We start from the raw sequence: 22372 nt of genomic DNA, 5'->3' as shown, positions 1-22372 counted from the left end.
TAGTACCTCGGGTTAAGAACTTTGCTTTAGGATGAGAACAGAAAATGTGCGGCAGCGGCGCAGCAGCAGTGGGAGGCCCCATTAGCTAAAGTGGTGCTTCAGGTTAAGAACAGTTTCAGGTTAAGAACGGACCTCTGGAACAAATTAAGTACGTAACCAGAGGTACCACTGTACAAATGAAATAAGCATAGTACCATAAAAAAATTCTAGCACTAAATGATGTATGCAAGCAGCAGAAAACATCCAGTTAAAAGTGGCCAACTGCTAGACCAAAAGCCAGGCCCAAAAAAGAGGGTTTTGTCATCTAGACAGAATGCCATCAAAGGGGGGGGGCAATGCAGACCTTCCAAGAGAGAAAATTCCAGTGCTTGGGTGCAGCCACTAAAAAGGCCCCCCTCTTGTGTCCCTACTAAACTGGACAGGAGAAAGAGAAGAGGTTCACCTGATACAAGTTCGTTTTGGAGCAGGTATCCCTTGAGGTACCCTGGTCCTCAGCTGTTTAATGCTTTGAAGGCTGAGGCGAGCACTTTGAATTGGGCTTGGAAGTGAACCAGTAAGTCAACATGTTGTTGTAACAAGAGAGTCACATGCTCCCTATAACCTGCTCCATTCAGCAGAACCACCGAAAATTCAGGCCAGCTGCAGTTTCCATAACTTTGCAAGGCAGCCTTACGTAAGGACTATTGAAATAGTCCAAATCAGAAGATTCACCAATTGTATGATTCAGCTTAAGGCAGCTTCCTATGTATATTCCCAGTTTTGGGGTGTTTTGTTTTTTAAGAAGTGGATGTGGCTGACATCATATCTAGCTAGGCACCAACCAAATTTGCAGAAGTGGCGAGGGTGTCATAATCACATGCCCTCTTTTTTCTTTTTCTTTTATAAAAAAATATTTTCACAGCATGCAAATAGACTTGCAACCCAAGGCTGGTCTTGGGTTTCCTTCATTGAAAGCATTGTAAAGCTACTAGGACCTGGTATGGGAGAGAGATTGAGAGAGAGCAGACACAGAGAGAGACGAACATACCTTAGTGAATAACTTAGAAACTGCCAACAAAGCAACAAGATAGAGGAACAGCACAATTGAGATGGCCAGCATGCTGTACTCAACTCCTCGGCTGTATGTTCCACTCTCTTTTTTAAAATAAGAACAACAAAAAGAATATCGTTAGTTTAGTTTCAGTTTGCATTATTGGCATAGTATGGATGATTATTTTCTTGCGCTTTTTAATGATTTTATTAATCAAAAGGAACACGTAACAATCAGCTGAGACCTAAAAACAGTGATAACGCAGCATAAAGTAAGGAAACCACCGGCTCTTCTATGTAAGGAAGGGGATGGGAAGGAGAGAAAAAGTAGGTGTGGAGGAGGAAAAGGGAGCATCTAGACCTGGGTGCCAAGAGGTCGCCATGTAATCCAGTTGAAGACCCAAAGGCACAACAGGTTGTGCAAGTTGTATATAGAGACCTATGTAGATGTCACAAAGAGTTCCATATAAAGTTATATTTTGCAGGTACAATGTTCAAATGGGAACGATTCATATATGTCCTAAAAGTCCACAAAAGAGCTGCAGAGTCCCCAGGTTCTACGTTTCTAGTTTCTTGTTCTGATTCCACCTTGAGGAGTTTAGACCATCAGAGCATAAGAAGAGCCTGCTGGGCCAGTTCAGATGTAACGGTTCCAGCTTTATATGCCGCTTTATATGCCGTCAGTTCTCCAAGCTCCTCCCCTTACTCCTTCCCTGAAACACCAGCTTCAGCACTTCAGTCAAGTTCAAAGCAAATCACCATTTCCCATTACACTCAAACCTTGCTGCTTAGGACTGGTTTCCTAACCAGGATCTTAAACTGAGATCAAACCGTGGTTTTAGAAACCTGGTTATCAAACAGACATTAAAACATAGTTTTCTGTTTCTAAGATAGCAAGACACTCTTCAAATTGGGCTGAAGCACCAAAACAAGGGAGGAACACGCAGGACTAAAGCCCGTTCCCAGCTTTGTAAACCGTAGTTTGTCACTTAAACTATGGTTTAAGAACAAACTTAGTTGGTCTCTAAGGTGCTACTGGACAATTTAATTTTTTTACATAGTTTACCATGTGTGATAAGGTTGTCACGTGTGAATCAACCAACTGAGTTAGAGAGAGTTAGGCTTGCTTTGTATCTCTCTGGTTCTGATTAGTTTGAATATATGAAAATCCTTATGCAGAGCCAGAACATTAGTCCAGCAAACCTTGTGAGTGTCTACCCTGCCTTAGCAATTTTGCTTTACAGTTTATTAAAATAGTATTCGTAGGGAGCAGTCTTTGACCTGCAAGTGAGATATAAACAGTGGGTTTTTTTCCTGGGGGGGAAGCAGGGGTACACATACCCCTAAACATTTTGTGAATCTAAGTCTGGCCTCATTGAGGGGCAGTATTTCAATATGAGTAGGAAAATGAGAGTACCCCTAAACATTTTTTTGAGAGAGAAAAAAAGCACTGGATATAAATCTCCTTAAAATAATAGAGAACCCTTCCCCCTCAAAAAAATAAAGTAGCAACCAACCTCTTATCACTAACACTGTTCCGCTTCCTGTTTGCTTGGAGGTGGAGGAATTTGAACTTGAAATTGCTACCCCACAAAAATAAATTGCGCTGTCTTCTTCATTGATTTCGTTGATCCCAAGCTGAGCCTGGTTCTTAGATGTTAAGTGAGACGCTTTGAACTTTGTGCTGTTTATGCAGTTGGGGGTGCACAAGGCTTCGTGGGTATGCGCAAGATATCGAAACCACAGAATGGTCGGAGTGGATGTGGGGCATCCCTGAGCAGAAAAAGTACACGGTATAGCAATATATTTTGATGCAGGGTAGCCTTCCATGAGTGGAGGTTGAGATACTGTCACTTTGCAAAAGTTGGCACCTATTGAGGAGGATTAAACATACCCTGATGAGAAAGTCAATTGAAAAAGGGTGAGGAGTCGGTTCTCTGCATGTTACAATCTAGGAGCTTGCTGTTACCTGTTAATTGCACAATTTCCACAAGCCATTTGAAGGCTCCAGTCATCACCTCCACTAGTGTGACTTACAACCCAATCCTGTGCGTGATTCTGCAGAGATAGAGGAGGATTAGCTTCCCCCTATCCCCGCTGTTTTGGGTTTTTTTTGGCCATTTGCCTCACCCACCCCTGCCCGAGTTTTTCCCAAATAAATCTGCTTCTGATGCTTTCTGCAAGAGCTGTTATTTTTAAAGCTTAATGACAACAGAAAGGATTAAGAGAGAGAGAGAATTCCTTACCTGCATAATATGTCACCCAGGTAAATTGCAGCACCAGAATCAGAACCCATTGCTTGAACGTTGCCATTTTGCCTGCAAAGTTTCCTCTGAAAGGGTTTCAGCTCAAGAAAGTGGAACTGAGGGGAGCCTGAAGTGGAAACGGAATGGGAAGCCCTTGTCAGTTACAGTTCTTCATATTGCACAACTGAGGAAGTTCCTAGCTCTGTATTTACATGATGTGAAATAAAGCACAGGGTGTCTCTCTGTGCAACCGTTTTCAGCTTATTTGCTGGGTGCTGTTTAGTAGCTACCCCTCAAGAACCTTTAAAAAAGGAGGGGAAAGAATTATTTACCTAAAGTAAAAAGTAAAAGTAAAGGACCCCTGGACGGTTAAGTCCAGTCAAAGGCGACTATGGGGTTGCAGGGCTCATCTTGCTTTCAGGCTGAGGGAGCCGGCATTTGTCCGCAGACAGCTTTCCGGGTCATGTGGCCAGCATGGCTAAACCACTTCTGGCACAGCGGAACACCGTGATGGAAACCAGAGTGTGCAGAAATGCTGTTTACTTTCCCACCGCAGCGGTACCTATTTATCTAATTGCACTGGCGTGCTTTCGAACTGCTAGGTTGGCAAGAACAGAGCAATGGGAGCTCACTCCTTCATGGGGATTCGAACCGCTGACCTTCCGATCGGCAAGCCCAAGAGGCTCAGTGCTTTAGACCGCATCCCACCCGCATCCCAAATTATTCTTTCTTGAAAACAGCAGATTCCTATTGTTACATCTGGTTCAAGCAAATGGGAAAGACACTCACAAGTTGACAGATTATAATCATCATGCTTTCTTATCCCATCTTTCCTTCAAGGGGTGTGCACAGTTCCAGGGCCCCAGTGGTGCAAGGCAGTACAGTACTATGGAGAGGGCCATGTGAGCAACAGAGTTTAGGGTCACATCCACACCAGCCATCGAAAGTGCATGGCTCCCCCCCCCCCCTGTTTTTCCTCTCCGTCTCTCATAGCACTAGAATCTGAGAACATCCAGCAAAGCTGAATGTTGGAAGAAAGTGCATGGTTAAGATGGAATTTGCAGTGGTGGCCGCCAAGCTGCATGGCTTTTAAAAAATGGATTAGACGATCCTACTCTTATCAGTACCAATGACGATTTTAATTTTGAGCTTGGAAAGAGGAGTACGTGGTTCACACCTGCTCCTCGGTTAATCTCTGCGACAACCCTATGAGGTAGGTAAAGAGGCTGTGACTGTCCCAAGGTCATCCAGTGAGCTACAAGACGGAGTAGGGATTTGAACCCTGATCTCCTAGGTTCTAGTCTGACGCTCTAACCGCTACACCACACTGGCTTCCTAGAGTTCTTCTGCTATGGGGCAGCTATATAAAATAAGCAGGTAAATATTGGTGGAAAGCAATATGTCTGAAATACTTAAGGCCCTCAACCCTATAGTTATAATTGTGGGTAGCCATCTGAGTTTATTTTGATTTTAATCTGATTTTAAGCTGTATTTCAGTCAATTGCTGAATTTATATTGTAATGTATTATATGTTAGCCGCCCTGAGCCCAGTTGTGGCCGGAGAGAGCAGGATATAAATAAAATTATTTTTTTATTATTATTATTACTACTACTACTACTACTACTACTACTTAAAGCTTGAATTTGTTTTATTCTGGATTGTTTTATTTGGTGTCTTAATGTGTTATAAACTGCTTTGAGATTTTTTCTTTAAAATATAAAGCGGTCTAGAAATGAAATTAATCATCATCATCACTATTAAAAAAAAAAGGCACCTAGACATTCCATTGTGGCAAACATAACCTAGGTTTAAGGAGTCATTTGGCAAATAGCTTATCTTTCTGAGTTTCTAACACTTGAGTTTCTTTGGGCTGCAAAAGTTTTACCGCCCCTGTCTTAAGTCTTCACATGGTGGCTCATAGGGTTCCCGCACTTCCTTTCTCTTGAAGATTGGGAATGAGGTGGCTCTCGCCGAAACTGCTTTGCCACTTCCCTCACAGAAACCACACTGTGTGTGGTGATGAAAGAGCACTTTGAACATTGGCAATGCCGGAGCAAATTAGACTGAGGCAGGCAATAGTTTACAAGAGCCTTGAAAGTGGTTTGAGAGAGGTATCGCTTCCCACGGTTTATGTACTCATTTTGTCCCACAATTTGAAAATAAACGTTTTGGAGTTTTGAATTTATATATTTAAATGCAGAAGCACACACATAAAAGGAAATAAATTCAAGCATTGGGGAATAACTCACCTACCTATTGTTACAAGAAAGTAGAATAATTTGGAAGAAACCAAATGGTTAAAATTATCTGGTACTTATTACAATAACCACTAAAATAAAGGAGAAGTATATCTTTTTCTTTTTCTTTTTTATTGCTTTTCATTATAGACAAAATGCAGTGCTCATGACATCAAACAAAACCACACCAAACACCCAACACCCCCCCCCCAGTTACAGTCATTAAAGAAATATGGAGAATAGTAATAAGAAGATTTCAGGGAGACACACTGTTTAATTAATCAGTTTTGCAGTATTGGGATAAAGAAAAACACAGACAAATGCATAAATGGTAAAAAAGGGGGGACCTCATCATGAGTTTCAAACTGAGGCAGATTGCAGTGGGGAATTAATATTATCTTTAAGGAATTTGTAAATTGGAAAGGCAAACCAGGTTTTAATAAATTTATCTGTTTTAGAAATTCCATCAAGTACTCTCAGTTTGTGCACAAGTTTTTCCATATACCCATCAATGTTTCAGCGAGGGGAATTTGCATTTCTTGACCTAATAGGGAAAGGAGGTTTCTTTCCCTTGCTCCCGGTTTTTAGAAGATGGATTAAGATTATTCTCTTTCACCTTTTGATGTTGTCTGGCTATTTGGGAAGAGCTTGCTCTGGGCTTTATGGCTCTTGGCTGCTCATAGGATTTGTCCATTATTGTTCTTGATTTGTTGTTGTAATTTCTGCCTTTCCTAATGGATTCGCAGCCTGCCTTGTTCGAGTCATTAGGCCAAAAAGCAGGATAAGTGAAACAGATTTAAATAAAGATAAATAACTAACGCGAACCCCATGTGCTTTTTCAGTAGGTGGCAAGTGGGATAAACCTTCCGAAGTTTTGGAAATCAAAGGACAGACGTGGGAGGAACAGGTGAACAGCTTGCCAGAGGTTTTCAGGAAAGCTGGTTTTGCCATAGAGGCGTTCACCAGACTGCCATACTTATGTGAAGGTGACATGTATAATGACTACTACGTCTTAGATGATGCTGTCTTCGTCCTCAAACCAGTGTAAATGTGTCTTCTGAGTCAAACCCAAGAAGCAGTCTGTGAATGAAGCATTTTGATTTTGGGGTTTTTTCTCGGTTTTTATTAATTGCAGGATGGGAGGAAAAACTATTGTGGTTATCCATTCTAAATCGACATCATGTATGAAGTCTAAAGGTCAAAATACTAATTTCTTTGTAGTATGTTTTGGAAGGGGGGGAAAAGGAACTCTTTCTTTAAAAAAAAAAGACAGAACTCTTCTGTTGATGATTTCTTAACCCCCACGATGCACCTGCAATCCAACAATAAATCGAAGATATTTTTATACCTAACTATGGATAAGGATCATGATCCAGCCATAGCCAGGAAGCTACATAAACTGATTCAGTGCAGCTGGTTTTTCAAGGACATGCGAGAATACTGGCAATAAAGCTGTCCGTCCAGTATAAAAACTGGATTGATTATCAAGTGTTGGGATGGATTTTCTTCCATGTTGATGAAGTTATTTTATCTGTTGGTCTTCAGCACATGTTTTTAATCATGCTAATAAAACTTTTTTTGAGATGACTCATGTATCCAATCTTCATTTATGCAAACGGAGTCTTGTTTAGCCTTCGATAACTTGGGCGTGTGCATGTAAACATAGGAAGTTGCCTTGTAGTCTGTATCATTCAGCACTGTAAACCCTTAACTTGCAACAACCTGGGATGAACTCTTTCCCAGCTGCCTACAATCCTTTAACACAGGTGGGGGACCTGTGGCCCTCCAGGTGCTGTTGGACTCCAACTCCCATCAGCCCCAGTCTGCTTGGCCAATGGTCAGGGGTTATGAGGATTGTAGTTCAGAAACCACAGGTTCCCCACCTCTTTCCTTAGCAGGAAGTGCTGGAGACATAATCTTCACCAGTCTGCAAAGCTTGGCTGCTCTGCCTGTGGAGTTAAGGCATATGAACAAACGACACTGCCTTATTCAGAATCAGATCGTAGGCTCAGTAGCGTCTATTCTGACATGCAACAGCAAACTAAGGTAGCATGTAGGTGCTTGCTTTCCAGCCCAGTAATAATAATAATTTTATTATTTGTACCACGCCCATCTGGTTGGGTTGCCACAGTCCACCTGGAGATGTCAGGAATTAAACCCAGGGTGTTTGTGCCCACAAAACAGGCGTACTGCTATGGCCAAGGTTCTTGTTGCTATGCAGTGAGAAACACACACATAAGATGCTGATTCATCACAAACCGATGTGGAGAACTGATTGCAAGCTTGGAAACATGAGAAGCTGGCATTGCAGAGATTCATCCATCCCTGCATGCAAAGCTGGGAATTTCCTTGTTTTCCGTTTATGATTAAAAGACCTTGTTGGTTTTGTTGTTTATTTGTTAGAAGTACATTTGTCTTGTTAAGTGTTGTTCTCATTAGTCCTGTTGCCATGTGTTCTCATTGTCATGGACTGCTTGGCATGGTTTGGCAGCTCCCGGCAGAGGAGGAGCAGATGGTGAGGAGCTAGAGCAGGCACCCCCAAACTCAGGCCCTCCAGCTGTTTTGGGACTACAACTCCCATCATCCCTAGCTAACAGGACCAGTGCTCAGGGATGATGGGAGTTGTAGTCCCAAAACAGCTGGAGGGCCGAGTTTGGGGATGCCTGAGCTAGAGAGCTGGCAACCAGAGATGATGTCCAAGAGAGGGAAGCAGATCTGTTGGTTCTTTTTACTGCCCCTCCTACCCAGAGTGCAGTGCCTCAACAGGAAGTAGGAAGGACTCTAACCAGGCAGAGGTGTCTGTGCAAATTGCTAGCGTTTGGGTTTCCTTTTTCAGTCCACAGACCCTCCCAGCAAGTCTTCCAGAATCATTTTTCTCAGTTTAGCTCATCTGTTGGTGAATTCCCATGTGGGAATAAACACCTCACCCATTCCAGTTCTGCTTAAGTTATTTACTGAAGAATTAACATTACAGCTTATACAACTACTGGTCTAAGGAAAATAAAGTAAAACTATGTACAGAGACTCATTCCTCCCCTCTGGACAGAGCAACAGCCCATTCCTTTCTCTCTTTCTGAGCATGTCAAATAAAGACCTATTGCTGGGAGAAAACCTGTTGCTAGGGACAAAACTGTGCAAGGATCATTTAAAGTCTATTTATAGATTACACTAACAAGAGGGAGAGGCTGAACAATAGGAGGTGGCAGAGGGGCAGGACATAGTCTTGCCATCAAAAGCCTGGCGCCAAATTCATAGGTGAAGTCAGATGCATCTGCCCAGACAGATCACATGTAAGGGGAGGGAGCATGTCAAGGGGAGAAGAAGGCTGGGAACTTTCTCCATAACATCTAGTGTTATCTCTATGAAGATTTTCCCCCTTAGGAGCCTCCAAACTACCTTGCAGTCTGAAATGGTACAAAACATGGACAAGTTTACTATCTCGTTGAGGCCAGCTCCCATCAGATGTCAAGGAAATAAGCAACTATCCTACTTTTAAAAGGCATCTGAAGGCAGCCCTGTTTAGGGAAGTTTTTAATGTTTAATGCTGTATTATGTTTTTAATATTCGACTGGGAATATTGGGAAACCCAGCCAGATGGGTGGGGTATTATTTATTTATTTATTTATTTATTTGGCCTGAAATGACTCAGTAGCTGCTAAGGATGTAAGACAACAATAACAGCGAGCTGCCTTTGGGCTCCTTTGAACTCTTACAACCTGTGAGAGGTCTGTTTTGGGAACTATTTAGGGATCCATTCTTTCAGAATTGGACATTCCTTTTATATAATTCTCCAGTTGCTTCTCTCCAAAGAACATAAAGGTAAAGGTAAAGGTACCCCTGCCCGTTCGGGCCAGTCTTGCCAGACTCTAGGGTTGTGCGCTCATCTCACTCTATAGGCCGGGAGCCAGCGCTGTCCGCAGACACTTCCGGGTCACGTGGCCAGCGTGACGAAGCTGCATCTGGCGAGCCAGCGCAGCACACGGAACGCCGTTTACCTTCCCGCTGGTAAGCAGTCCCTATTTATCTACTTGCACCCGAAGGTGCTTTCGAACTGCTAGGTTGGCAGGCGCTGGGACCAAACGACGGGAGCACACCCCGCCGCGGGGATTCGAACCGCCGACCATGCGATCGGCAAGTCCTAGGCGCTGAGGTTTTACCCACAGCGCCACCCGCGTCCCTTCCAAAGAACATAAGGCAGCATAATCCTTTGAATTTTCACTCAGAAGTAAGCACCACTGTGCTCCATGGAGTTTCCTCTCAGATGTGCATTGGACTGCAGCCTATTATTCTATGAATCAGTTAACCAGGAGCAGGGAAGCAAAAAAACCTAATGTTGAAGGGAATCTTGTTGTTGTTCCCCTTCCTTCTACCTAGATGGCAGTGCAGCTCATGCTTTCTGATCTTTGTTCCCTGAAGGTTACGTTTTCCTGTATTTCAAACATCAATAATTCCTTTTCATATATGCGATAATATCTAAGGAGAGAATTCGAAGAAGGCTGGTTGTCATAAATAAAGGGGGAAGCATTCTTAAACTGAACAGGAGTAAAAGACTCTGCGTTTTCCGCATTTCGACAAAATAGTTTGAAAAGAATGAAAACTTATATTATTTTGGCTGCCAGAACCTGTGAATTTCTACTTCAGTCTTGTAATAAGACACGCAAACACTCCAGGGTTGTAGCTACAGGTAGGGTAGGGGAATCCAGACTATGGGTGCTTGAGAAAGTCATTCGCTACACATTTTGGAGCAAACTGACCTGATCTCCTCACAGATCTGTGTGTGTGGTTTTGTGGCGCAGTCTCCAGTTCTCTGGACTTTTCTGCTGAATGTTTCCATTGCTTACAGTTTTTAAAACGCTTCCCCAGGGGTGACGTTCAAGTTTTCATAGGTAGCAAAAGCTGCTCTAAGTGGGAAGAAAGCACAGCAAATACAATCTGGCAGCTCATTCTCTCAGGAACTTGGATGAAACAAAAAAAAAAAAAAAAGATGGCTGCCACAGGCTACTTCAAGGAACTGTTACCTGAGGCAGGTGGATGAGAATGTCAAATCTGAAAGGCAGCCTTTGAACTACCTTGTGAAATTGTAATTAGTTTTCTTTTCTTTTTTTGTTTACAAAATTCTCAGCTTGCAGGACAGCAAACACCCAAAAGCGATGCCATACCCTCCAACATTTCTCCGATGAAAATAGGGATGTCCCATTCCATAATGATAATTTACTATTTATACCACACACATCTTACTGGGTTGCCCCAGTACTCTGGGCAGCTTCAAACATACATAAAAACATAATAAAAAAGTAAACTTTTTTTAAAAAAAAACTTCCCTATACAGGATTGCCTTCAGACGGCTTGGCGGATTGGATAACTCTGTACCCTCCAACATTTCTTCAATGAAAATAGGGACATCCTAAGGAAAAGCAGGACATTCCAGGATCAAATCAGAAACTGGGGCAACTTTTCTAAATTAGGGATGTCCCTGGAAAATAGGGACACTTGGAGGGTCTGTGATGCTGACATCGAACAGAAATTGGTTTTCATTCCTCCCTAGCCAGGAACCCTCAGAGACAATATTGGCCTCCCCATTATATTTTCAGTTGTCATGCAACACTGGTCCTGAGAGATCTGCATTGGCTCCCAGTACATTTCCGAGCACAATTCAAAGTGTTGGTTCTGAACTTTAAAGCCCTAAACAGCCTCGGCTCAGTATACCTGAAGGAGCGTCTCCACCCCCATCATTTATAGCTGTCAAGTGTCCCTTATTTGAAGGGACAGTCCCTTATTCCAGCACCATGTCCCACTGCTGTCCCTTATTGATGGATGTCCCTTAAATGTCCCTTAAATGATGTCCCTTAAATTTCAAAGGAAGCGGCTCCTCTCCCTCCCTGCCTGCCAGCCATGGAGGAGGGAGGCTCCAACTGTGTTGCTTGGCTGTGTTGCTCACCCAATAAGAAGTCTAAGAATGACTGGGGGGTGGGGCTTGCATGCCTTGTGTGTGGCTAGTTAATGCAAGCTGAGGGGTTTTTTGAATGCTGGACGCCATTTTGTTGCACGTGCTGCTGCAAACTTTGCAGTGCAAAGCCAGGCCGGGGAGCCATCTTAAGCTGTGGCTGCATAGGCCTTGTGGTGCATGTGATTCAGATTCTATTCAGTTGAACCTCTGGTTACAAAGTTGGTTGGGCAGTGTTCTCGAAGCTACCCAGCATGAGTTTGACCAGACTGCAGGAGGACAGGAAGACTGGAGTGCCTGGAACAGGTGAGGCTGCAGGTCCCTTATTTTGGCTGCTGGTCCCTTATTTTCAAGGCTGCTGGTCCCTTATTTTCAAATCTGTAAGTTGACAGCTATGCCATCATTCAACCCAGACACTGAGGGCCTTCTGGTGGTTCCCTCACTGCGAGAAGCCAAGTTACAGGGAACCAGGCAGAGGGCCTTCTCGGTGGTGGCGCCCACCCTGTGGAACACCCTCCCACCTGATATCAAAGAGAAGAACAACTACCAGACTTTTAGAAGACATCTGAAGGCAGCCCTGTTTAGGGAAGTTTTTAATGTTTAGTGCTGTATTGTGTTTTTAATATTTGGTTGGGAGCTGCCCAGAGTGGCTGGGGAAACCCAGCCAGATGAGCGGAGTATAAATAATAAATTATTATATAACATATGAGGAAAATATCTGTAAAAGTAGTATAAGGGTTCTCATGGGCATCTAGTTCACCACAGCAAGAACAGGATGCTGAGCTATATGGGCCGCTGGACTGATCTATCAAGTTCTTCTTACGTTCCTATGTTCCCCTCACACAATTGCTAATAGCTTGGAAGCAATCGCCTGAAGTCTGCAACATCCCACACGCAGACAAGCCAACAAATTCTCAGAAGAAGAACAAAAATCATAAAAAATATGTCCATACAAATAAATTACAGAGGGGCATTCCTTACTAGTACCAATTCCATTACTCGTGCGACTTTGCTCAGCAATTTTAAGTCCTCATCTGGATACTTTGTTCAGGCCTGGGCCTCCCATTTGAACTTTGAAAGGGTTAAGAGAAAAGAAAACTTACAAAAATGACGAGATTTTGAAGAGAAAGACTGAGGGAACTCAGGATATTTACCTCGTAGGAAATAAACAGGTGGGAGTTGTGAGTGGAGAGAGAAAAGGCACATCGGCAATTCCCCAAATTTTGGAAATGCTACCAGAAAGCAAAAGGAGAGGAAAACATTCATTTATACAGGACAGCTCCATGTGAGATTATATTTGTGTGTATTGCTCAGCTGAATGGATCTTACACCCAAATAAATAAATATCCATATGTGTCTACTCAGAGGTAAGGCTCATTGAGTTCAATGGAGCATAGTGCCAGGCAAATGAGTATCATATAGAATTGCAGCCTAAAATACTCAGTTAAAAATCATTAAGGGTGTTAAACTATTTCTAAACCTCCTTTAGAAGTAGTAAAATGGAATTATACTGCTTAACTCTCAACTTTACACTAGGGTTGCCATATTTCAAAAAAGCTGTGTGTGTGTGTGTGTTGTTGCACTGTGCAATAAGGCGGCTTGTCTTCTCATTTTTGCCAAAAGTTGCCCTTTGCTGTTGAAAACCAAACACCATAACCAACTTTGATACTACAGCTTTGTAAATACAGAATACCTATTAACTCTTTTTAATGTGCCCTTTCAAAATAAGTTTATAAAAGTATATGTTGTTGATGGAAACTGTTAGGGCATTTCCTGGCAATTTGATATTGTGAGCGGGCTTTCTGGGTTAGCATTGCCCCCAAATCTCTCAAACCTTAAATGCAGAGAGTAGTACTTGAGAATATTTTGCCCCTGTTTGTAGGGCAGTCCTTTTCCATCTCTCAGGTGACCGACTGCCTTGCTTGGAAGCTACCAGGACCATGAGCTGCAAACCCCAAAGGAACAGCAGACAAACAGAGTCAGGTCAGTTTTCCTGTTTCAAGTCACTTTTTCTTTGACATCCAACCCCTCTCATGTTCTTTCCCTTTTTCTCTCTTTTTATAGCCTCTCAGCTGCCTTTTGACTTTCTCTTCTGTTCTTCTGTATACCTGAGCCTCTTTCCCAGTCTCCTTGTCTGTCTTCACCTGCCAAGGTGCAGAACTGGCGTTTCGTAGCAATCTCTTTTTCCAAAAAGTAAACCTCTTAGAATTCGTGGTGGAGCTGAGAAAAATAGCTGCTTGCGATTCTCAGAACTTGACCTTCACAGATTTTGCATAAGGTAAGTCACAATGTGAAGTTTGCCTTTTCATTCCACTACCATTTTTAAAATGCTTGCAAATCGAGTAATACCTCTTTTTTAAACGCTTGCAAATAATATTTGGTTTGTTGTTTGGTATTCTTTATTCGTCAAAGTTTCTGAAGTAAAACAAGGTGTTGCTTTTCCCCCTCTGATGCTGAGCTGCTCAAAAGGAACAGAATCAAATCCTTCCGTTTCCCATTCTTTTATTTTTTATTTTGGCATTTGGCATCAAATATATAAGGGGCTTTCTAACATACAAGGGCATAAGCTGTGTGACCTAAATGAATATAATTCCAAATGGTATTCATTTGTCAGAGATGATGGAAACAAAACCTGTTGTTGGGGAGAGAAATCAGGAACATAAGATATATTTTCTGGGAATGCTTATAATCCATGAAAATGCCAGAAATTCAGCTAACAAACTTTCAAACTGACTCAGTACGTAGGGTGGCCCTGTGCCCTGCTTTACGGAGGACAACCCTCTATTTGCAGGTATCATTTATTTATCGGTTTGTTTATTATTTATTTGTAGCATTTTTAGCCCACCTTTTTCTCCAGTGAGCTCAAGGTGATGTACATGGTACTCCCCTCTTCTCATTTAATCCTCACAACAACCCTATGAGGTAGGATAGGCCTAGCAGCAGTGACTGTCCTAAGGCCACCTAGTGAGCTTCATGGCTGGTTGAACACTCTAACCACTATACCACACTGCCTCTGTTTGAGGTTTGCCCAGTACAAGCCTGGCTTGAAACTAAGGAATCATACAAAGGAGGAGAAGGAACCCTCTTAATTGTCTATCTACAGCCAGCAGACTGAGTACGCAAGCCTCATGGTGCCTTTTCTACTCAGATGAGATGCACTGTATTTCTACTTAAATTATAGAAATTATCAGTTTGCAATATGCATACATAAATTTCATGCAAATTGATGCCCTATTTTTTGGGTGAAATAAATCCTCTTTTTCGTCCCTGGGTGTCAAGCCACCTTATCATCACCACATAGGACAGCGATGGCACAGGTTCCCTTCCCAGCTCTCTCTCTCTCTCTTGCATTCCCTAGCACAGCAGTTCCCAAACGGTGACCCATGGGTGGTCTGCAAGCATCATTCAGACACCCCATGGCGTGTCTGTGGTTTTGTCGCTGGTGACAGGCTGGACAGCACGTCAGTCGCATTAAATATTCATATTTATATTTTCATTATATTTTTTATTGCTTGTTTTGGTTGCGTTTAATTGCATTGCAGTTTGGATTCTAATGCAACAATACATGATGTGTAAGAAATAAAGGTAGCACAGTTCATCGCAATTGCTACAACAAGCAGGAAAATCGTTCTATGTGCTAGGGCAAGACCTGCAGCAATTTTCAGGTGGTCCGTGGTGGATGGGGAATTTTGGGAAACATTGCACTGGCACAGATATATAGGTGGGACAACCATGGCTGCAAAGCAGAACTGCTACTAGTAAGTATAGCAAGTAGCCCTCTCAACTGATCTCTCCCCCCACCCTCCATTCCCTCCACCACTCCAGCCCTGCAGAATTTTGAGAGCTCCTTCTCACTGGCAATCACATCTGGGAGATGCGGAGGACAGGTATCTCTCTGTGTGCACCTTTATCGTTGCTTCTGGGTTGTAATGCCAACTGGAGATCAGTGCAAATGCTTCCACCGGGGCACTGTTTCACTCAAACAATCCAGCGATAAGGCTAGGAATTCATTCCCAATGCTGCTTTGAACTCAAAAGGCAAATAAAAGCTTGCAGTAGTTTTACCTTCTTTGTTTCAGGATCTGCTATCAAAATAATCGCCGAGAAGAAACCTGATAGGTCTTCTGAGTACAAGTTGGATTGTGTGTGGTGCTTTTTTTCCTTCCTTTTTTTAAAAAAAGAAATTCCCCTGTGTATTCTGTGATTTGGAACAGCCTTGGGATTTCTTCTTTGATGCACAGTTTTAAAACAAAACATGGTTCTAGTCCTCACTGTTGCAAAAGTGAAAGGAATAAGTGTGCGAATGGGGAGCAATGCATGCCAAAATCTTAGAGGTGTCAATTGTTTGTTTATGACAGTCAATGCCACCCCCATAAGATGTTTTCTGGATGGCTTACAACTACACTGTTGTGCCAATAGAAGCTTTAATTCTAATGCAAACAACAGGCTTGGAGAGGAGTCAAAGTGGGTTTGAAACCCCATCAAGAGGCGAAGGGTTAAAGCTCCCTCACCCACTTCAGAGACTATTTACTATAATACATTTTAAAAATGCTAATTGAAGGAATTGTGTCACATCTACAATCCTAAAAATTATATTTCAAGCCCATTATTTATTTATCGTTGATGGGAATTTTATACAATGAAATATAAAGGAAAACAGTAGATACAGGAGTGAACAAGGGAGGCTACAATCCCAGGCTTGCTTACTTGGAAGTAAGTCTCTTTGACTCAGTGGAACTTATAAACATGCATAAGTAAGCATGCATAGGATTGCAGGATTGCTTCGAAAGATGAGTCCACTCTGACCACTTTGATCTGCAGAATTGGCACTTTTACGAGCACCATGTATGTTTGTTCTACCCTTGAGAGGTATCAGTCATTTAATGTGGCAGTACTTATTCTCTGGAGCTCCCAGTCTATTGATATTAGCCTTCATTGCACCATTTTTGACATCCGCTCAAAACCTTTTGGTTTAGGCAAGCCTACACTGGCATGCCACTTTTATGAAGCACATTTGCTTCCAAAACTGTTGATTTTATCCATATTTCGATAATGTCTAAAAGCAGGTCTGGTGAGTCTATTGGTATGTTCTTCTGAATATTTTATATTATTTCATGTAAACCACTTAGAGGGCTATTGTTGTTTTATTAAGTGGTATATAAATCTGGTTAAATAAAAATTTAAAATGCAGAAAAGCAGGAAAGGCAGAGGACTGAATTTGTCAGTGGAGGACTGGATTTGTAAGCCATGCCATGCAAATTAATAGGGCAAAGGCAGAAACAAATACAACTGAGTTCATTGTAAGGGAAACTGAATACGTATGAATGACACAGATGTACTGGAGAACTCCCCATGGACTAGCGGAAAGGGGAGTACAGGTAGCTTTTCCACACAGCGAAGATGGATGGGTCTAATAAATCAAGCTGGTTCCCAAGATCAGATGCTCATAATCTTCAATCACACTATTGTTGATGTTATTTTATGCTCCATGATGCATGGGACGTGGGTGGCACTGTGGTCTAAACCACTGAGCCTCTTGGGCTTGCCAATCAGAAGGTCGGTGGTTCGAATCCCCGCCACAAGGTGAGCTCCCATTGCTCTGTCCCAGCTCCTGCCAACCCAGTAGTTTGAAAGCACACCAGTGCAAGTAGATAAATAGGTACAGCTGCAATGGGAAGGTAAACGGCGTTTCCATGTGCTCTGGCTTCCTTCAAGGTGTCCTGTTGCTCCAGATGCGGTTTAGTCATGCTGGCCACATGACCCGGAAAGCTGTCTGTGGAGAAACGCTGGCTCCCTCTGCCTGAAAGCAAGATGAGCGCCACAACCCCATAGTCACCTTTGACTGGACTTAACCATCCAGGGGTCCTTTACCTTTACCTTTAAGCTCCATGATATTTTTGATCCTGTTCAGGTTGGCTTGCAGAAAATGGTAAAACTGTCTTATTCAGCTGTTTAATTTTTTATGATAGATAGATAGATAGATAGATAGATAGATAGATAGATAGATAAACTTTCCTGGGCAATTTGTTTGAAGAGTAGTGGCAGTAATTTATGTAATAAACAAATAATAGGGTCAGCCCACATTTGGAAAAAATGATCAAGCCAGGTGAATTTGGTTTAGGCTGGGATCTCACACATACAAAGCCAGGGGCAGGTCCTTGAAAAACAATTAACTCACAAAGAAAACTGGGCTGGAAATTGATCCTCATATCTTTTTTAGTTGTAGACTGGTCCAGCCCACACGAGGCAAGGTGAGGCAACTGCCTCAGGCAGCATGATACACAGAGGCAGCAGATCCTGATGTGGATCATCATTCGCCAATTGTTCCAGACATATATTTTCACTCACTCCTCCTTCCCTGGCAGGGAGGGAGATGCCATTTTGTGGTTCACCTCAGGTGCCAAAATGTTTTGGGCTGGCCCTGGTCGTTGTAATACAAGTCCTTGTTGCAGGTGGCCAGGACCATTTTAGGAGAGACATTCCCTCCAGTTTGAGAGAGAAAGGGGTCGTGGTAGCTGGTGCCCACCGGGGCTAGTAGGACAAGAAGAGGGACCGGTTGTTAAACCGCTCTGGGAATTAGAGCTCTGTGGGGGGAAAGGGGGTCTCCAGGCAATGGCCGGCACCTTTAACAAACTACAGTTCCCAGGATTCCATGGGGAAGCCATGACTATTGAAAGTGGTACAATACCGCTTTAAATGTATTGTGCAGATGGAGCCTGAATAACATATGTTAACATCAAGCATCAAAAGAAAAAACAGTGTGTGTCCAAGCTCTTAAATTTGCTGCAATTTTAAAAAAAATTACCAAAATTTTACAATCAGGCAACACTACAATGGCAACAAGCAATGCAGATATTATTTTGTTCAAATCACAAAGCTGGGTGAAACCTCTTTCTTCCTCTTTCTTTTGTAATCTGGCTATCACAACACCATAAGGCAACAGGGAAAATGACCCCAACCCTGAGGATATTTTTCTTCTTGATGTTAACAAATCCTATAGAGGCTTCAAGTCATCAGAACATCAGTCAAGGTAAGATGAAATACTTTTGTGCGTCACAGAGAGATTCTGTCTGTGAAGAAATTTACGGCCTATTAAAGTGAAATCCAGTAATACTGAGGAAAATGAAGCAAGTTTCCTACTAAAATAAGGGCAGTGCAATCCTATTCATGAAGTAGGAGACAAACAAACAAATAAATGGTGGCAATTCCACTGAACAGACCGAGGGTTGAACTGCCCTCATTTAAAAGGCTGCATAGTGTTTAAGAGATGAGATGTTCTTTTGAGCAGGAACATTTAAATGTGTAAATTACAGTATATGTCTTTTTCACAGAGCTAATTTTCAAAAGAATTATTTCCTGCTAGCTAGGAGTTACAGTGGTACCTCGGGCTACATACGCTTCAGCTTACATACGCTTCAGGTTACAGACTCCGCTAACCCAGAAATAGTACCTCGGGTTAAGAACTTTGCTTCAGGATGAGAACAGAAATCGCATGGCGGCGGCGCGGCGGCAGCAGAAGGCCCCATTAGCTAAAGTGGTGCTTCAGGTTAAGAACAGCTTCAGGTTAAGAACGGACCTCCAGAACGAATTAAGTACTTAATCTGAGGCACCATTGTACTGGCACTGCACAGTAATTTGTAGAAACCCCAAAATACTGTGGGTTTTTTAACAGTATAATTTGTGAGTTTGGACCCATCACACCAAAAATCAGGCAAAGTCTCACCAAAGTCACATTTTGGTCTGCCATCTTGATTTAAAATGGCGCCTGGCATGCAAGCAGCAATGAAGACTGCCACCCCTGCCTTGTGAATCCTCATGCTGAGTTTGACAACGATATCCAGAGAGCCAGTCAATGGGAGAAAGCACACCAAATTCACATTTCAAAAGAGCATCGGGTGCCGAAATGGTAACAGTCCACCTTCCCCATATCAGGAGTCATTGTGGCAAGTTTGGTGATTATATATTGAGATATATTGAGAGGCAGACAAACTTCTAGAGGACAGGAAGACAGAGAGACAAACTACTTTCCAAAATATAATAGTAGATTGGGTATTCTTTTTCTATCATTAAAAAAAATTGCAGAATCTTTTGCAAAATGATCTAATTTCTCTGGCCCACCTTAGACTCCTTCCCAAACCTTTTCTTGAATTGCATTATACCGTATTGGCCCGAATATAAGCCGCACCCGCAAATAAGCCTCACCTTTAAAATTTGGCAGCTTGGGGGGAATTTGGGGGGAAAGTGCAGCTTATATTTGGGCCAATACGGTATTAGCAGATATCACTAATATATACAATGTTCATGATGCCTTAGTTTCTGTGTTTCTGGCAGCGCAGTTCTATACCTGTCTACTCAGAAGTAAGCTCCATTGAGTTTCATGGGACTTGCTCCCAGGTCAGTATGCGTACAGCACTGCAGTCAAAGCAGTTTCTATTAACATTTTTTTGTACTGTTTCCTTCTTCAGATCTGCCTCCACAGCTGCAAAGAACCGTGGTCAGTATTTTTACGGTACTTGATATTTTTAGCTACATTCCACAATCCCTGTTATTGCATGCATTTTGTCCTCTTCTATCTCTTTTTTTAAGGAAGAAGTCATAGCTGGAAAGTATCTAAATGGTAATTGTGGACTATATTTGCATTTATTTTTTAAAATCCACTTTATAATATGAAAGAGAGTATTAACCTTTTGGATTATTTTTCCCCTTTTTAGCTCTCCTTGATATACTTCACTTTCAAAGGTAACATCTGATTAGTGTTCTTTACTGTATAGTAGAATAGTGGAGAGTGCCTTGGGCTACCTGGGAATTTGTAGAAACAAAAAAAATGTGGTATTTACTGTATTTTTCCGTGTATAAGACTGTATTTCCCCCCCAAAAAATTAAGTTTAAAATTGGGGGTCATCTTACACATGGAATGTTGCAATTATTTATTTCTTTATTTTGGGCTCAAAAAATTGGGGCCGTCTTATACATGGAAAAATATGGTAAATGGATAGTGAGGTTTGTGAGTTTGGCCCAGTTTGGCCTAAAATGGGGCAAAGTCACACCAAAATCATGTTTTGGCCCGTCACCTGAATTCAAAATGGCGCTTGACATCCAAACATCAATGCTGTTAAAGGTAAATAGTACCTAGTAATGCAAACTATATAGCTATGTTAGTATGAGGATGTACTAGTTATAGAAACATTACAATTTCAGAACAAATTATTGAATATACTTTTTTTTGCTTCTGTTTTCTTCTATAGCACTAACATGTGGACAACTGACCTACTTGACCAAATCATGGCAAGCCTCCATGATCAGGATATTGAAATTACTGCTAGCAGCCTACAGGTTTGCATAACTCTGATATCTCTGCTACTAGAATATTTCAGTCAGGTTGGGTGGGCTGCTTCTGCTGGTGAGTGGTGGAATAAAATAAAATAAAAATTCCTAAACTCCAAACCTTGAAGTTGGGCAAATACCTATATGACGACGGATGACAATGTCACAAATTTGTGGGAAGCTTTTGAGTTCTTCAGATCTCTTCATTGGAAGAACTCATAGCATAGCAAGGAGGGTAGCCAGCTACTTTATACTGAGACAGACCATTGACCTATCTAACCCAGGGCTGTCTACACTGACTGGCAGTAGCTCTTCAGGATTTTAGAGAGGGGTCTCTCCCAGCCCTGGGATGTGGGTGGTGCTGTGGGTTAAACCACAGAGCCTAGAACTTGCCGGTCAGAAGGTCGGCAGTTCGAATCCCCGCAACGGGGTGAGCTCCCATTGCTCGGTCCCAGCTCCTGCCAACCTAGCAGTTCGAAAGCATGTCAAAGTGCAAGTAGATAAATAGGTACCGCTCTGGCGGGAAGGTAAACGACGTTTCTGTGCGCTGCTCTGGTACGCCAGAAGCGGCTTAGTCATGCTGGCCACATGACCCGGAAGCTGTACGCCAGCTCCCTCGGCCAATAAAGCAAGATGAGCGCCGCAACCCTAGAGTCGTCCACGACTGGACCTAATGGTCAGGGGTCCCTTTACCTTTACCTCTCCCAGCCCTACCTAGAGATGCCAGGGACCTTCTGCATGCAAATTCAGAACGCTTGTCAGGATTTTATGACAATTGGCTGGACTTTTGGAACATAACTACCTTTGTTTTGGATGTACATTTAGGAAAGAAAAATTGTTGAGTTAGCTATAGAGATGGGGAAGAAATTATATTAATTTCATGTTAAAAGCCAAATCTATTGAATCTCCACTTTCCAAACGCATTTTCACAATTCAAGGATAGATACCAGGCAGGCAAAAGCAATCAAAGGAGGGCACAGAGCAGGGCTGGTGATGGGTCCCAAGGGCCACCCAGAGATGCCTAGAGGGCCACATTTGGCCCACAGGACTGAGGTTCCCCATCCCCAAGGGTTTCATTGGGTTTTGAGCCTCAGTTGATGTGGTCCTCAGCCTAATTTCAAATGCCAACGAGATGACAATGAATTTAAGGTAGATTGGAAGGACTTTATTACATATATACAGAAGCAATGTACACAGGTTAATACATTAGCAGGGTTTTGAAAATACTTGTAATTTAATTATGAATGGACCATAAGCAATTCAAATGATTTATAAATTTTCAATGGACACATACAGTGATAAACAATGGAACCAAGGAAGGGACTAGGGGGAAGTCAATTTGTTTTGTTTTGATTTTATATTGTTATTGTTATTGTAATTGTTTTTATTATTGTTGAAAATTAATAAAATGTTATACACGGCTTAATTTCAAATGCATGGCAAGGAGAGGGAAATTGGATGAAAGCGGATGGCAGAGAGAGAGACAGAGAGAGAAAGAAAGGACTGCAGAAAAAGAGAAAAAATGAAGAAGTGCCCTGCCCACTTTTAGCTCTAGTATGTGGCCCTTGACAGATGTGGACCTGGGCCTTGGC

At 42.4% G+C, this 22372-nt stretch overlaps 3 protein-coding genes and 1 long non-coding RNA gene across 5 annotated transcripts in view; 2 read left to right on the top strand and 2 right to left on the bottom strand.

Moving 5' to 3' along the window:
* Positions 1–7100, top strand: part of METTL9 (methyltransferase 9, His-X-His N1(pi)-histidine) — a 28094-nt gene extending 20994 nt beyond the window's left edge. The window contains exon 5 of the mRNA XM_083585863.1: positions 6356–7100. Within this exon, the coding sequence (XP_083441989.1) occupies positions 6356–6561 (206 nt within the window). The 3' untranslated portion in view covers positions 6562–7100. The remainder of the gene's footprint in view (positions 1–6355) is intronic.
* LOC310749313 overlaps positions 1–22372 on the bottom strand; it is a 174098-nt gene that overhangs the window by 55115 nt on the left and 96611 nt on the right. The gene's annotated exons all lie outside the window — the stretch shown is intronic.
* Positions 1–22372, bottom strand: part of IGSF6 (immunoglobulin superfamily member 6) — a 32721-nt gene that overhangs the window by 3632 nt on the left and 6717 nt on the right. The window contains exons 2-4 of one of the 2 annotated variants that reach the window (XM_083585909.1): positions 3276–3402; positions 2547–2900; positions 1028–1134 (exon numbers count right to left, since the gene is read on the bottom strand). In XM_083585909.1, coding sequence (XP_083442035.1) covers positions 1028–1134; positions 2547–2900; positions 3276–3342 — 528 coding nt within the window. In that variant the 5' untranslated portion in view covers positions 3343–3402. Of the gene's footprint in view, positions 1–1027; positions 1135–2546; positions 2901–3275; positions 4127–22372 lie in introns of those variants that run through there. The other variant, XM_083585910.1, reaches the window with a different exon arrangement.
* Positions 19232–22372, top strand: part of OTOA (otoancorin) — a 43366-nt gene continuing 40225 nt past the window's right edge. The window contains exons 1-5 of the mRNA XM_083585973.1: positions 19232–19362; positions 19922–19950; positions 20043–20073; positions 20168–20195; positions 20702–20789. Coding sequence (XP_083442099.1) covers positions 19272–19362; positions 19922–19950; positions 20043–20073; positions 20168–20195; positions 20702–20789 — 267 coding nt within the window. The 5' untranslated portion in view covers positions 19232–19271. The remainder of the gene's footprint in view (positions 19363–19921; positions 19951–20042; positions 20074–20167; positions 20196–20701; positions 20790–22372) is intronic.

The sequence above is a fragment of the Podarcis filfolensis genome (assembly GCF_964270895.1).
Source record: "Podarcis filfolensis genome assembly, chromosome: 14".
In the NCBI taxonomy this organism is placed as follows: Eukaryota; Metazoa; Chordata; class Lepidosauria; order Squamata; family Lacertidae; genus Podarcis; species Podarcis filfolensis.
Note: the sequence above shows the minus strand (reverse complement) of the source record. Positions and strands in the feature narration are given on the sequence as shown.